Source organism: Plecotus auritus, assembly GCF_963455305.1.
Source record: "Plecotus auritus genome assembly, chromosome: 5".
Lineage (NCBI taxonomy): Eukaryota > Metazoa > Chordata > Mammalia > Chiroptera > Vespertilionidae > Plecotus > Plecotus auritus.
This window is the reverse complement of record NC_137776.1, coordinates 41,959,401-41,976,304: the sequence shown is the minus strand read 5'-3', so window position 1 is coordinate 41,976,304 and position 16,904 is coordinate 41,959,401. Positions and strand designations below refer to the sequence as shown.

The 16,904-nt window shown below is 38.8% G+C and overlaps 1 protein-coding gene across 5 annotated transcripts in view; it reads right to left on the bottom strand.

The window, feature by feature from the left end:
- Window positions 1–16,904, bottom strand: part of ZNF385B (zinc finger protein 385B) — a 367,474-nt gene that overhangs the window by 180,517 nt on the left and 170,053 nt on the right. Inside the window, exon 1 of one of the 5 annotated variants that reach the window (XM_080669114.1) lies at window positions 259–937. The exons of 3 other annotated variants lie outside the window; for them this stretch is intronic. In XM_080669114.1, the coding sequence (XP_080525240.1) occupies window positions 259–268 (10 nt within the window). In that variant the 5' untranslated portion in view covers window positions 269–937. Of the gene's footprint in view, window positions 1–258; window positions 938–16,904 lie in introns of those variants that run through there. One more of the 5 variants, XM_080669113.1, reaches the window with a different exon arrangement.

The window sequence follows — 16,904 nt, the reverse complement described above, 5'->3', positions numbered from 1 at the left end:
CTTATGGAAGGAAAAAACGTATAGTTATTCTGAACATGACTGCTTCTTTAATTTACACACACATTTCCAAGATCATTCCAAGTGGCCTAAATTCATCACTTAAAACCCAGTAGGACAAATAATACTAATTATGGCATTGCCCAGCACTGTGTGAAATCTGTATAAACCTGGAAAATTTCAAACAAAGCCAAGTTTACCTCCGCATATATTTTCAAACACTTCAGCACAAACCTACCATTTGTAAGTTATGTTACTTACCTAGAAGCATGTTTCTTAGCAATAGTCAATTCAGTCGGTCTGTAATTTCTGTATCACAAAGGTATCAAGAGCAGAGAAGTACTTTAACCTGTCACACGTTTTATTACAGAAGGAGTGGAAGCCTTCACAAACTCTTCCTTGTCTCCTAAGCCGGCTGGAGTACTGGACCAACTCCACTCCCTCACTGTGTACCTCTGTTGAAACTAACAAACAATACAGTGACTGTCAGTAGACACTGCCTCCTCAGCCTACAGAGCCAAACTAAATTATGGAAAAGTAGGTTATTTCACTGGAGTTGGAAATGTAAATTCTGAGTTGATCATGCTGTTTCGTTAAAATTCCAAGTAATATTTTCTACCAAATTCACAAAGAAAAATTTATTTTTAAATTTATGCAAATATTATCATAAAATCATCTTTAAAGAATGTAACTACTCTCTTTCTCCAATATTTTATTTAATAATTTAATACACATTTGACTCTTAACTGGCATAGAAAAAGGTGTGGTGTATGTATCTGTTATAAGTGAAGCAGATGTTCATTATTGGAGGAATGACAGCAATGTCAGGTTTTCTTGGAAAGAAGCATTCTTTTGCATTATATGATAAAAGAATGGTAACCATAAGTAGAAGAAGCTGTGGTACATGTAAAAGTTTTGTCTATCACAGGCCCAATAATGCAACTGAAGGCAGAAGAAATTGCTAAATCCCTCTGAATAGAAATTTCAAAATGATGAGTTGCTGGTGTGAGTAATTCACAGGTCTGTGTCATTGTTTATTGAGAGTATTTTTTTTTCTTTCGTAGTGATACATAAAGTAATGTGACTTACAATAACAAAAAATCTTAGATTTTACAAGCTACGATGTTATTGAGAAATAAAACAATCATTCCTAGTAACAGCTATTTAAAAATTGATGATCAATGTATTGATTTAAAGCAGGGTGTTTTTGTTGTTAAAAGTGCGGTGTGAAGACTGTAAAGAATCGCTGGGATGCCTGCTTCAAAGTAGGTGCCTGGGACTACTAGGGACCTATTGAATCAATATCACTGAGAACAACTGACCATTTCACCTTCAAGTAAACAGCAATTTAATAAAAATAGCACCACTGGAGGATTCCTATCTGAAAAACTGCCTTTGATTTCAAATCAATTACAATAAACCTTTGGTACAGTCTAAATGACATAAAACTATACAAGGACAATTCTGAGACAGCTTATTTCCACAGGAAGTTTTAAAAATCAAAACACCAAACTGCATAAACTTTCCAGTGTAATTTTGTGAAGACATAGGCAAAAAGCCGAAGGCAATAGTGGATGTACACCTGACCAGGCCCAAGGCAAGCAGTGCTTGATAAGAAGACATGATGCCGGGAAGAACAAGTACGTAGAAGCATCACATCCCCAAGTCTGCAACTCCAGCACCAGCCCAGCACTGACGCATCCCCGCGTGCTCCTCCAGTGGTGTGGAGAATTTGGAAGAGATAGTAAGAGAAGGCCAAGATATAACGGACTGACTGGAAAGTCACCCAATATCACAGAATCTGTTTTCTCAGTAACAGAGTAAAATTCTACGGTCCATTCCACCTCTAAAAGTATGTAATGTTTAAAAACTTTTATAAAAGTAATAGGGTGTGGTTTCTTTCAAAGTTTTATTAGGGTAAACCTCATGAAAGCAAATGATTGATTAATCAAAGAGAGAAAGCATCTGTTATGGTTTGAATTGTGTTCCCCAAAATTCCTATGTTGAAGTTTGGTATCTCAGAAAATGACCTTATATGGAAATAGAGTCTTTACAGAGGTAATCAAGTTAAAATGAGGTCATTATAGGCAGGCCATAATCCAATATGACTGATGTCTTTATGAAAACAAAGACATTGAACACAGATAAGGTACAGAGGGAAGACAACATGAAGAGACACCAGGGAAAGTTGGACATCTACAAATTAAGGAGAGAGGCCTGGAACAGATCCTCTCTTCAGAGGAACCAACCCTCGCCAACACCTTGATTTTGCATATCTAGCCTCCAGAACTGTCAGACAATAAATTCCTGGGAAGCCACCCCATTTGTGGTACTTTGTTATGAAAACCCTAGCAAATTTATAGAGCTTCTTTATCAGATGCTTGATATTAAGCAGAGGCTAACTTCATAAAAGGATTGGGGAGCTGATCACCACTTACCCTTTCTCTGAGAAGTGTGAATAGCAAGAGGAGGAGCTATTTTTGGAAGGTTACTTAGAACTCAGACGTGTTATACTGGCACTTTTTAAAAATTTTCCTTAGTCAAGTTGGTCATGCATTTGTCTATTGAAGTAGATTCCACCCACACCCAAAGAACTTGCTGTTGGTTTTTGGCAAACTGCTTTATTTGTTTCTTGTGTTTTCTATTCTACTAATGCTATTTTACCTGTATTAACATCTGCTTCCTGACTTCTTTTAATTAATTTTGATAAATTTTTCTAGTTTTTAAGATGTATATATGGCTCATTTATTTTCAATTTTTGTTTTTTAATATTAAAACCACTTAAGAGCACAGTTTTTGATAAAAAGCTTTCCCTTCCATTAACTTTTAGATAATGTATCATTTTAGTGTTGATTTTTTCCCCTCTTTTCTCTTTACTTGATGGTTGAAAGAACTGAGAAATAAAAATAACAAGATATATTTTATTCTGTCTTTAATATTAATTTAGTTTACTATAAATTTAAGTCATTGTTTTAACTATTTTTGATCAATTAACTACGCATAAAGAGATTAGGGTACTTCTGAAGACATCAGAATTGCTTACATTTTGAGTTTTAACTTTTCAATTTTTTTTGGTGTATTATTAATCATCTTTCAATTGTCTATGTTTATAATTTTATGGTAAAATGGCAACCATTTACCTACTAGCACAGGTTTAATCACTGACTTCCATTCAAGGCAAAAAGATATTTTAGAAACTTAAAATAATCTGTCATTATCATTTAAAAGCATTAACATTTAATAAGCAGGAGTCAGTTATGTGTCAGGCACTCTTTGAGGTGCTTTATATTCAATTCTCATCACAACTATTGTCCAAATGAAGAGACTGATACTAAAAGAAAATAAGCAAATTGCCCAGTGTTATAAATCTTCCAACCCAGTGCTCCGTCCAAGCTTCCTCCTTATAAAAACCAGTGAATTGAGACAGTAGCAATTTCCAGAGAATGTAAAATATTTCTTTCTTTTTTTTGAATTGAAAATATAAATCACTTTAAGTAAAAGAAAATTTGTTTCCAAAAAGAAAATGATCCTGTGTTTCTTTCTCTCTTTTTTTTCCCTTCAGGGGAGATTTTAATTTTTTTTTTTTTTTTCCTTTTAGGGGAGAATGGAAGTACTTAAGAGTAAATCACTTTATTTTGAACTATACCATTATCTCAGATTTCATTATCATGCTAAATATTAACTTCTAGCAGCACATCTTATATATTAATTCAAGAATCCTTATATTTAGTGTCTAAAATATATGCAAGACTCTTTAGTATCATTCATTTTTAATACTTAATACTTAGTACTTAGTTTTTTCTTAAGACCCCCTAAGGCATTAACTATTATCATTTCTGGTAAAATTATGATCAACTGAGGAAAAATTGTAGCCTAATCAGATTTTAAATTTTCTATGAGTGCAGTGCTCTATAGATGAAAGATAATTACCATTAACCAGGCTGCCACTTACTTGAATAGAGTGAATATTTAGAGAGTTATATGAGTTCTTAGTCTGACATCCAAACAGACCCAGAAAAGAAAAAGAATAAAAAGAGTTAAAATTGTTGTAGGAGTGAAGATTTTCATTATATACTAATGCTCAATAGCATAAGAAACATGCTAAATGCTCAACAGAACAGGAATGGGTGTGTTGATATTATGAAATATTAAAAATATATTTAATGACATGAGAAAATATTCTATATGACAAGTGGGGGAAACTATGTAGAACTGGATATACAATAGATGTCATATATGTAAAAGAAGCCTGTTCTATATCTATGTGAGTGTTTGTATATGTGCACATATACAGAAACATATTTCGAAGAAATTATGCAAACCTCATTAACATTGCAGGTTCATAGAAAAAGTTACATTATTCTTTATTCTTTACTTTATTGTTACTTTTTTTGGACTAAGCTGAAAAAACACACACCACGTTTTAAAATTTGCAGTGGGAGAGATTTAACTATTTAAAAGATAATTTAGCCCTAACAGGTTTGGCTCAGGGGATAGAGCATCTGCCTGTGGAGTGAAGGGTCCCAGGTTCAATTCCAGTCAAGGGCATGTACCTTGGTTGTGGGCACATCCCCAGTAGGAGGTGTGCCTGAGTCAGCTGATCGATGTTTCTCTCTCATCTCATCGATGTTTCTAACTCTCTATCCCTTTCCCTTCCTCTCTGTAAAAATCAATAAAGTATTTTAGAAAAAAAACAACAAGATAATTTAAGGAGAAACCAATATGGCGGCATAGGTAAAAACCTAAACTGCTGCCTCGCACAACAATTTCAAAACTACAACTAAAAGACAAAATGGACATCATCCAGAACCACAGGAAAGCTGGCTGAGTGGAAATTCTACAACTAGAAGGAAAGAGAAAAGCACACGGAGACTCAGAGGAGCTGCAAGATGCTGAGGTACAGAGACGCACCCGCGGAGAGTACTGGCGGCTGAGTGTGTGGCTGGCTTTCTCAAGTGGGAGGGAGACGGAAGCTCCTGACTGCACTGAACTCCAGTTCAGGGTGAGACCCTGGGGATTCAGACTCATACGGGGGGAATATGGATTGTCAGGAAAAGAGAAAAGCACACTGTGACTCAGGGGAGCTGCGAAAGGCAGAGGTCCGGAGGCGTGCGCGCGGAGAAGACTGACTGCTGAGTGCACGGCTGGCTTTCTCAAGCGGGAGGGAGACGGAAGCTCCCAACTATGCTGAACTCCAGTTCTGGGTGAGACTCTGGGAACCCAGACTCATTCTGGGAGAAACTGGACTGTCTGGCAGCGGGCGAAACTCGAGGGCAGCTTTCTCTCAGAGGTGCTTGCAGCAATTACCGAGGGACACTGAGAACCAGAGGCCTCATAGGGCAGGGCTGACGGGAAGCCAAGGCTGTCTGCTCTGTCCTGAGACTCCGCCCCATCCAAGCTGAGCACAGAGGCTTTTGCAATTTTGCAAGTCTTGTCTCATAAGGGTGTCTCCAGCACAGAAGTTCTCCCAGCGTAGACACAGCTGATCCTCACAGCCAATTGGCCTGGAGGTCAATTCCTCCCAGTGATACCAACAACAATCAAGGCTTAACTACAACAAGACTGTGCACACAGCCCACAAAGGGGTGCACCAAGTGTGTCCACCTCAGGTAACTGGGGAGGCTGAGCCACTGGGTCTTATAGGACACTTAGCACACAAAGCTACTCTACCAACTCAGGGAAGCAGCGAAAATGGGGAGATAAAGAAGCAGATCACAAATGAAAGAAATGGAGGAAAGCAAATGACTGGATATAGAGTTCAAAATCATGGTTATAAGGTTTTTCAAGAATTTCCTAGAAAAGGCCAATAAATTTAGCAAGACCCTTGAGGATATGAAAAAAAAAAAAACAACTAGAAATTAAACATACACTGACTGAAATAAAAAATATTATACAGAGACCTAACAGCAGACTAGAGGACCACAAGAATTAAGTCAAAGATTTGAAATACAAAGAAGCAAAAAACACTCAACCGGAAAAGCAAAAAGAAAAAAGAATCCAAAAATTTGAAGATAGTGTAAGGAGCCTCTGGGACAACCTCAAGCGTACCAACATCAGAATTATGGGGGTGCCAGAAGAAGAGAGAGAGCAAGATATTGAAAACCTATTTGAAGAAATAATGACCGAAAACTTCCCCCACCTGGTGAAAGAAATCGACTTACAAATCCAGGAAGCACACAGAACCCCAAACAAAAGGAATCCAAAGAGGACCACACCAAGACACATCATAACTAAAATGCCAAGAACTAAAGACAAAGAGAGAATATTAAAAGCAGCAAGAGAAAAACAGTTAATTACCTACAAGGGAGCACCCATACGATTGTCAGCTGATTTCTCAACAGAAACAATGCAGGCCAGAAGGGAGTGGCAAGAAATATTCAAAGAGTTGAATAGCAAGAACCTACAACCAAGATTACTCTACCCAGCAAAGCTATCATTCAGAATTCAAGATCAGATAACGAGCTTCACAGATAAGAATAAGCTAAAGGACTTCATCAACACCAAACCAGTATTATATGAAATGCTGAAAGGTATTCTTTAAGAAGAGGAAGAAGAAGAAAAGGATAAAGATAAAAATTATGAACAACAAATACATGTCTATCAACAAGTGAATCTAAAAATCAAGTGAATAAAAAATCTGATGAACAGAATAAACTGGTGAATATAACAGAATCAGGGGCATAGAAAGGGAGTGGACTGACAATTCTCGGGGGGAAAGGGGTGTGGGGAGTGCGGGAAGAGACTGGACAAAGATCTTACACCTATGGATGATAACAGTGGGGGTGAGGTAAGGGCAGAGGGTGGGGTGGGAACCGGGTGGAGGGGAGCTATGGGGGGAAAAAGAGGAACAATTGTAATAATCTGAACAATAAAAATTTATTAAATTAAAAAAAGGATAACTTATATAATTGATAAAAACCTGGAAGTAATAGTAGCTAATTTAGATAATCTCACTTAAAAACCTTAGTAGCTAAATGTTGAGAACTAGTCAGGTTTTCAAGTTTATTTTGGGCCTAGTGATCCTCTGATTGGCCTGGAGTAGACACAGGCAAGAGACTCACATTGATCAGTGACAAAAGTGCAAAGGTATAGCATATAATCTATATATATAAAAGCCTAACATGCAAATTGTCCCCTTGGGAGATTGACCAGGAGATCGGGAGTTTGATCGCTCGTTATGACATTTGCTGACCACCAGGGGGTGGCGTGGAATGAAGGAAAGCCCCAGCCGGCAGTTGGAAGGCCCCGATGGGCCCTTATCGCCTGCCAGGCCTAGGGACCCTACCTGTGCACGAATTTCGTGCACCGGGCCTCTAGTGTGAAATAAACAGGATAAGAAGGAATTTGGATAATGGCAATACAGTGAGCTTCAGCCATCAATCCCTAAAACTCTGTGACTTAGTCTCTTACCCTGTCGTCTACAGATGACCACTGAGAGCCTGCAGAGAGGTGATGCAGGGGATCCGGCCTATGGATAGGCTTACATGCCTGATTTCTCTTAAGGCATTAAATCTTTTTAACCACTATGGTAGCATTGCCATTTCTACCCAAGTGTTTAACTTATACAGAGGAAATAATTTATATGCTGAGAAGCTATGGCTCCCCAGAAACCTTGCATAACATGGCTCTCATTAAACTATTTGGTACCAATGTCCTCAGAAAATTTCCATGACAACATTGTGACATATAATTAACATGGTTTATACACATCAGATCTGTGCACAGCGGGACACATCAAAAAAACTCTTATCTCATCAATGGTGCTACCAGAGAGAGCACCTGCTCCCCTCCTATACCAGAGAGCAGATGTTCAAATAATGCAACGGAGGTTTTCTTACGATAGATGCTCAGCTGTGTCAAGCTTTTCAATTGAGTTACATTAGAAATACTATCATTTTTTTTTTCTTCTTTTAAAACTCTCTACCTGCCAAATAGGCAATCCACTCTACCTTGCTTATTTTTATGCAATGCCAGCCTGTCCTCTCAGGTGGAGTTTGCCTAGGGCAGCAAAGTGCTCTGCCACTGTTTATCCCGAGTGAACGACGGCCAGCTGGGAGAAATGGGCTTTTTCTGCTTTGCCTAGGGCATACACTTGTAGGGAGGTGGACGAGACCATAACACTTTGGACAAGTTGGGAAGTTTTGTAGTGAGACGATATTCAGTAAACAAAAGTGTTTATGTACATCTAACTCTGGGAGATAAAATCCAAAGGGATTTTAAAATTTGCTCTCCATTAACATAAAATCTTTTTTTTAAAGCCATTTAAAAAGTCACCAATGGGCTTTGTTTTCTTTCAAGAGCTGATTACAGTAGGTGCTTGAAAACAAAACTGGAAATCATTAAAAATATTCTCTAAAGGTGAATTCACTGGAGTCAAAACTGCTGAAATATAGTTTTAGAGGCATATGGGTACAGCTACCCTGCATCTGATCTGCATTGTTAAATTAGCTATAAAATATGTTTAGCATTAATATACTTTTCCAATGTAATTCACATACATAAACTCTAAACCATATTAATAAGGAAAAAAATAAAGAATGTCGTCTTGTCCTGGGGAATGAGTTTACTTGCTTTTACCATGCAGTTTGAGCCATCTGAAGCACTTTACCTTCTCTGGGGTTTTCCAACTTGAGAGAAAATGAAAAAAAATTTGTGGACAGTTAAAAGGGGAAATATCGAGCACAGCGAGTGTGGCTCAGTGGTTGAGCATCATCTCATGAACCAAGAATCCCCTGGTTCAATTCCTGGTAAGGGCATGTCCAGGTTGTGGGCTCCAGCCCAGCAGGAGGTTGTTTCTATCAATATTTCTATCTCTCTATCCTTCTCCCTTTCTCTCTCTCTGAAAGCAATAAAAACATACCTTTTTAAAAGGAGGGGAGATATTGATACGATTATGAGCTAAAACACAGTAGTAAAGACAAAAAGTATAATAAATAGAATATCAAGAAGTAGCCCTCAAGTATGTATACATTATACAAAGCATAGTGGTGACATATGGAACTACTAAGCAAATGTCCTTAGTAGTAATGACACTAGCAACAAACACTTCAGTGCCAGGTCCTTCTCTAAATGTTCACCTGTATCAACTAATGTAGTATTACTCTACTTTCTTAAGTGAGGGAGCTGAAGCACAGAGACAGTAAGTAATTTATCTGAGGTCACACAGCTAGGCAGTTTAAAAGTGGGGATTTGAAAGCAGAAGTTCTGGCCCTGCAGCTGGAACCCTTAATGTAAGTACTTTGACCAGGAGGTCTCAAATCAGTTGTACATGAGAGCCAACTCAAGAGCATTTCAAAGCATACCAGCTCCTAGGCTCCACCCCCAGAGAGTCTAATAGGATGAGTCTGGGTGGGGCTTGTTATCAGTATACTTTCAAGAATGCTCAGGTGATTCTAAAGTGCTGAGAGGCAAGACCACTATGCCCAGGTCACCTGGCTATTTAGTGGTCCAGCCAGAAGCAGAATTCCTCTACATTATGACTCCCACTTTCAGCAAACAGAGGGGGGAAATGAAACACATTTTTACTCTGGAGTGATGAATTTGGATTTCTTAAACCGAAAAGCTGAGGATCATAAAACATAAGGATGGTGTTACTTTGGGTGGTGATTAAAACTAAGATGAATTCTCAATTTTTTTGAAATAAATAAGTGTGTTAATCAGAAACTGGATTCCATATTCCCTTTCTTAAGTGTTGTAGCACTACTATAATTTAGACACCAGAGGTCCCTGCTATACAATTTAAACTCTCTATATAGTACAGAGCCCTCCTGAGAATCAACTTAAGGCAAAATATTTCAAAGGAGGAATGAAAGCAGTGTGATATCTGTTCATACTGAACAAATCAGAAATCTGGGGAAAAGAGCCCCGATTTGTAGTGCTTACCAAATCATGATGTAAACACTCCCACCACTGCCAATTTTAAGTTACCAATGTGACGACATCACTACAGGTGCAGCTGGGAAGAGATGCTCAGAAGCACACTGTCTCGAAGTATTTCCACCACATGTGTACAAACACAAAAACCCCAAGGAGCATATGTAACACTCAAATGTAGTTAAATACTTAGGGAGTAATGGGTTCTGGATATTTATCGCCTTTGTTTTAAATAGATCATTTAATGTATATTTATATAATTTAATTTTTAACAACACTGTATTTAAAAACTGGCTTGTAAAATTCCTGAAAATCTAATAATCAGCTTCTGCATTCATTCAATCACACATTTTTCTTAGAGAAGGGCAATATTTAAGTAAATAAATTGTCAACCATAAGTCAATTTTCATGGTACATAGAATCTACGTGGGAGAAAACACATAGATTTTTCCTCTTTTATTTGGCTTTCTCAGGAATGAGAACTCTTGAGTAAGTCCTCCAGGATAAATCCAGCCTTCATTTTGAGTAACAGAGCATAAAGGTTAAGAACATGGGTTCTGGGGTCAGAATGCCTGAGTTTGAGTCCTGGCCTGCCCACCTATGACCTTAGGAAAGTTACTTCAAAAGTGTGGCCATCTGTAACATGGGATGATACAAGCACCCACCTCACAGGATTGTTGACACAATTAAGTAAGTTACTACAGGTAAGACACTGAAAACAGCACCTGGCACACAGGGGATGCTCAGTGAATGTTAGCTAGTACTGTCACATGAAAGGGCCTCCAAGTACGTGAGCATCCTTGCCTTGTCTCTTGCTCTTCTTGCCACCTGACATGAGCTGCCATGTCTTTTTTTTTTTTTAAATAAATCTTTATTCAGATTATTACAATTATTTCTCCTTTTTCCCCCCATAGCTCCCCTCCACCCATTTCCCACCCCACCTTCTGCCCTTACCTCCCCCCCACTGTCCTCATCCATAGGTGTATGATTTTTGTCCATTCTCTTCATGAACCCCCCATACCCCTTTCCCCCTGAGAGTTATCAGTCCACTCCCTTTCTATGCCCCTGATTCTATTATATTCACCAGATTATTCTGTTCCTTGGGTTTTTAATTCACTTGATTTTTAGGTTCGCTTGTTTTTTAAGCTTAGCTCAAAAGTGTTATTTCTCTTAACCGTCTCTGATTAACTTGCACCATGGATGATTCAATAGCCCCCACAAGAAGATACTACATTTATTCTTAACATGTATTTAACATGTATTTAATATGTTCTGAGGTCTAACATTTGAAGGTCAAGTGCAGAGGCATGCATAGTATGAGGTAGGGTGAGGGCTTCCGTTTCCCAGCATCCTCCTTCCTCACAGGTCAAGCCCTTCTCACCAGAACTTGCATATCCATGAGCAGCTTCCGGGATAATAGCTCAAAATACGCCTTAACTGACTAGGTATACACAAACCTGTGCACAAAAGGTTTAGTTCCTAAAGTTTGGGACATGTACAAAAGTAAAAATTGTATTAAAGTTAAAATTGTTTAAGTTAAGGGTTACCCATACTTCTGAGTCTATGTCTTCCCTCTATTTCCTACTGGCAGAATCTTAAAGGCATTTTGTTTAATATATCAGGACCTGCAGAGCACAGGTTCAGGTACATACTAGGTGATCAGTAAGTGTCTGTTGTATTTTATTTTCCTTTATTAGAAAATCCTACGTTTAGGAAAAGAATAACTTTGGTGTCTTCTGTCAATTTAATGTTGTTTGTGTAATACAGGAAGCTGTAATACTATAAATTCCCTTTTCCTTCCAAGAGTAGCTCTAAAATTTTATTTAAATAATCAACTACCTTATGTAGATAGATTAAAGGGAAGAAGGAAGGGAGGGATGGAGGAAGGGAAGTTAAGTTTCTCTTTCTTAAAAGAAGTATCTCTTTAAATATAGAATCATTGTTGCATTTTATTTCTAGCAATATAATGAACTGACAGATATCTTAAAAACCCTCCCCTTGTATAATGGATAAAGTTATTTTAAGAATTCTTTCAAACGCATAACATACTTAGCAAGAATGTGAAGGAAATCCACAGAGGAGACAACCATGGAGACCAGCTTTGTGAGGTGGCAATACTGCCAGGGCTGCCCCAGGGACATTTGCCGTGTGGGCACCGTAGAGTCCTGGGTTCAGGCAACTGAATGGGAGCAAAAATCAAGGCTTTGCTTCTCTGCAAGGTGGAAAGCTGAAAATGAAACTCAAAGCCAAATCCTTTGAAAAGTAACCTTTCAGAAAGCCTACTTGACAGCAAAGAGAAGTCGCCAGGAAACCTGTTTTGTCCAAAGATTGGGGAGAAAGGTTGGCTTTCTAAGAATTTGTGATCACAGGCCTACCATTATGAGGGTCTCAGGATGTAGACATTCATTGCCTGCCTGGCCCAGGAAACCCCAAATCACAAAAAGCATATGGTCCAGGATTGGTTGCATCCTAGGGCACCTAGAAGTAGCTAAAACAATACTCTCTGGAGGAATGAATCCTCAACCCGGGCCTCGCAGGACTCCATCCGACAGGGAAAGACCAGGAAACAAGAGCTCGTAACTACAAATTATAAAATACACAAAGAAATAAGCCACCATGAGCAGGAGACAGTGACAGAAGTAGCATACTTTAAACTTCTTCACGGATCTCTTAGTTATTCAATACAGAATATAAAATACTAGTATATCTGAAATATTTGAAGAGTTATAGACTGCAGATACCATAATGGTCATTAAAGGATGCAAATGACTGGCATTTATGTTGTATATGGATTTAGGATGTAGAGAGAGACCCTGAGAACATAAGTGTGGAATTATGGAAGTTTTAAAATAAGACTGTGTAGACTGAAAAGGCAATTTTTCTTTCAAACCTACCAGCTGCCTATGTTCCTTCTGCCTCCTTCACTGTCTCCCCTCTCCTCCATTCCCTTCAGGGGGCTTGGAATGTTCACAAACTCACCTCAGATTAAGGACAACGCTAGCTCCATAAGCATCACTGCCAACAATCACTCACGTTGCTACTTATATTTGAAGATATTATTATACTATATTCATTTAAAAACATACCATTATGATATTTTAAAAATTTTGATAAAGAACCATGCTATTTCATTTGAATGTGGTAGTCAATAAAATTTAAATTTACAAACCTGCTTTTCATTCAACTAGAAACCACACATACTTTTATCTGAAAAATAAAATATTGTTTGGTATTACTATCAAACGATGAAGTGAACTGTCTCAGCCTTAGAAGCATGGTGTTTCAAATACTGTATACAAATACTGTAAACAAATACTAAATACAAACTCGGTTGTATGTTCTTACTGTTTTTACAGAATTAGGTCCAGAATAATCAATTGCCTTTTTAATTCCAGGAGCTGCTTGCAGTGTCATTATTATACCTTAAGAAGCTAATACTGCATTCTGTTTTTATACATATTTATTCAAAAATCCTATCTAATAAAAGAGTAGTATGCAAATTGACCATCACTCCAACACACAAGATGGCTGCCCCATGTGGTCAAAGATCCTGCCCCCATGTGGACACAAGATGGCCACCACTAGATGGCCAGCAGGGGAGGGTAGTTGGGAGGGACCAGGCCTGCAAGGGAGGGCAGTTGGGGGTGATCAAGCCTGCAGGAGAGGGCAGTTAAGGGTGACCAGGCCTGCAGGGGAGGGCAGTTAGGGGTGACCAGGCCTGCAGGGGAGGGCAGTTAGGGGCAAACAGGCTGGCAGGAGAGCAGTTAGGCATCAACCAGGCTGGCAGGGAGTGGTTAGGGGGTGATCAGGCTGGCATGCAGAAGCGGTTAGGGGCAATCAGGAAGGCAAGCAGGCGAGCAGTTGGGAGCCAGCAGTCCTGGATTGTGAGAGGAATGTCCGACTTCCCATTTAGGATCAGGCCTAAACGGGCAGTCAGACATCCCTTGAGGGGTCCCAGATTGGAGAGGGTGCAGGCTGGGCTGAGGGACAACCCCCTCCCCGTGCACGAATTTCGTGCACCGGGCCTCTAGTATTTAAATAAGCATCTACTTTGTGCCTGATGCTGTGATATGCTCTGTAGATAATTAATGAGAAAAAGTTGTCACAGCTTTGCTCTCAGAGAGCCACCATCAAGTGAGGAAGACAGGTTATTACTAGAGTAATGACCAAATAATTGTAGAACTGGAACCAGGCAGCTATGACATATTCTTCCTGACTAGAGTTAACAAATACATTGGTCTTAAGAATTTTTGAAGGGATACTTAATTTTGCCAAAGTGAAAGGGCAATAAGTAATTTGTTCTTATTGTGAATACATTCTTCTTTTAAATATACCCAAATTTCATGTGAGAAATTTTAACCTGAAACTCATTCCCACTGAATCTTCTTAAAGTCATTATCAATTTTGCCAATATTTAAGAACGTTTAGGATCCTTTCATTGTAATCTCAAATGAAAAATTGCTGAATTTATTAATTTCTACATTTTACAAAATTTTATTTCTTTAACTACTTATAAAACAATCCAAATTATATGGGACATTTTAATGGATTTTGAAAATTTCTGCTTTTCAATGAGTTATCATAATACATTTTAAGCAATATTTAATTTGATTCTGAATCCAACTGCCTGTTAGAGAAAGATGGAGACAAAGACCAGCACTTTGGGGGTACTGGTCTCTTAGTCCCAGTGAGGGAAACTCGAACTGTTGGACAGGGCTCATAGGTAAGGAGAGAGCCTACAGACATCATAATACCCAATTACTGACTCTAGCCTTCATAGTTCTCTAAGTCTAACTCAGTCAAAACTGATTGTAGGAAACTCTATAAGTAGTAAAACAAAAACCAAGATTTGCAGGTTTGGTGACTAAGTTCAGTAATTTGATCCTTTGGTAAATTCGTTTTTAAAATGATTGGCTTTAGCCCTAACCGGTTTGGCTCAGTGGATAGAGCGTCAGCCTGTAGTCTCACGGGTCCCAGGTTCGATTCTGGTCAAGGGCATGTTCCGTGGTTGCGGGCACATTCCCAGTAGGGGGTGTGCAGGAGGCAGCTGATCAATGTTTCTCTCTCATCAATATTTCTAACTCTCTATCCCTCTCCCTTCCTCTCTGTAAAAAGTCAATAAAATATATTTTAAAAAAAATAAAATAAAATGATTGGCTTTAGTCCAATTGGCCTAAAATTGCCTATAGCAGGTCAATCTGACTTGGTCCTAAGTAATTAGATAAGAATATTCTGGCAGCTTGAAGCTAGACTGGAGCCAGAACTGAAGGGTGAGTGCGCATTGGTCAGTGGGGAGAGGGAGGTAGAGCAAGGCAAGAAAAGGGGGAAGGGCTGGTAGAAGGCCTGACCAGCAAGAGAAATTAGGTTGAGATACAGTCAAGGGGTACCCCCGGAGGTCCAACTAGGATAAACCCTATAGGGTATTTTCAGGAGTTCTCCCTTAGTCCTACGTCATCGGGGAGCAGTGATGGTATTTCAAAAGGGAGTAACATGATGAGATGGGGTTTTTAAAAGAAAACTGGAGAACAGCTGGGGCATGCCCCTGACGATCCAGCAGGAAATGATTGCAGTGCTTTGCTGAGTGTTGACAGTAGCCTGGCCTGGGCAGGAGTGAATAAGATGAAAAGCAGTACACAGAACAGCACAGTGGTCACAACTGGGGTGATTTTGCTCCACTGGGTCATTTGGCAACGTTTGAAGGTATCTGTGGTTGACAAACTTGGGTGGAGGCCAGGGATGCTGCTGAGCATCCTACAATGTACATAACAAAGAATTATCTGACCCCAAAATGCCAATCGTGCCCAGGCTGAGAAACCATGGACTAGAGAAATACGGGGTAACATGAACTTCAGGTCAGAAATTAACTTTCAATGTGACATCAGACTTACCAAAAGTAAAATGCAATGAACACAAGAAAAACAACACGTGTCATAACTACTTTAGAGACAACAAAATGTAAATGAACAGGTGCAAATCAAAGCAGTCATTAAATGCATATGCATAGTTATTAAAATGCTTAGAAGGGATGGGAGCTGTAAACTGCATTCCTGGTTTGACAGAAATACACACTGACTAAATCTAGCATTGTGTGCAAAAGAGGCACACACTTCACTCTGGTGACAGTCAGCAGGATCTAAATTTAGTTTATACTCTTAGTGCATTAAAATAGCATCAAGAAGCTCAGGAAGTCTAAAACCGTCACACTCCACACTTCTGTCTATACTGCTCATAGCTATTTGCCCAAATCCCTGTTGCTAGTGTGATTATAGCCTATTAAAAACATGTCATCTGCAATGCTCTCCCAAAAAACAGGAAATGGAGTTAAAGCAATGATTCCAGATGAAATCATTGGCAACACAAATATCATATCTTAACTTTCAAAGTTTTGTAAGAAGTTTTCTGAGGCTTTTTTTACTGTTTACTAGAAAAGTTAAAATGCTTTCTCTCAGAGTTCTAGTGTCACAATGGTAAATTAGAAAACCAAATAAATATTATTTACTTAAATATAAGGCCTAATTGCCTATCGTGTGACTTGAGTAAAAGTTGAACTGTCGAAGGGCTGAGCAGGCCTATTACTGAAGTGGGAAAAGATTAAGATTGTATCTCATTGCCTTAAGTTATCTATTTAATCTCTCTTGTATTCAAAATTTGATATTTGAAAAAATTGCTATGTTTTCTGAAATTTTAGTTCAAGATGTATTCCTCCTAGTACAGTACTCTCAATTGTTGCACTCTGTAGTCATCTAAGCCAGTGGTTCTCAGCCTTTCTAATGCCGCGACCCTTTAATACACACAGTTCCTCATGTTGTGGTGACCCCAACCATAAAATTATTTTCGTTGCTACTTCATAACTGTAATTTTGCTACTGTTATGAATCGTAATGTAAATATCTGTGTTTCCGATGGTCTTAGGCGACTCTGCTAGTGGTTCTCAACCTGTGGGTCGCGACATTAGAAAGGTTGAGAACCACTGATCTAAGCAGATACATCATACCACTGGAAGAATGAACCTAGAAGGAGTTCACAATTAATGTC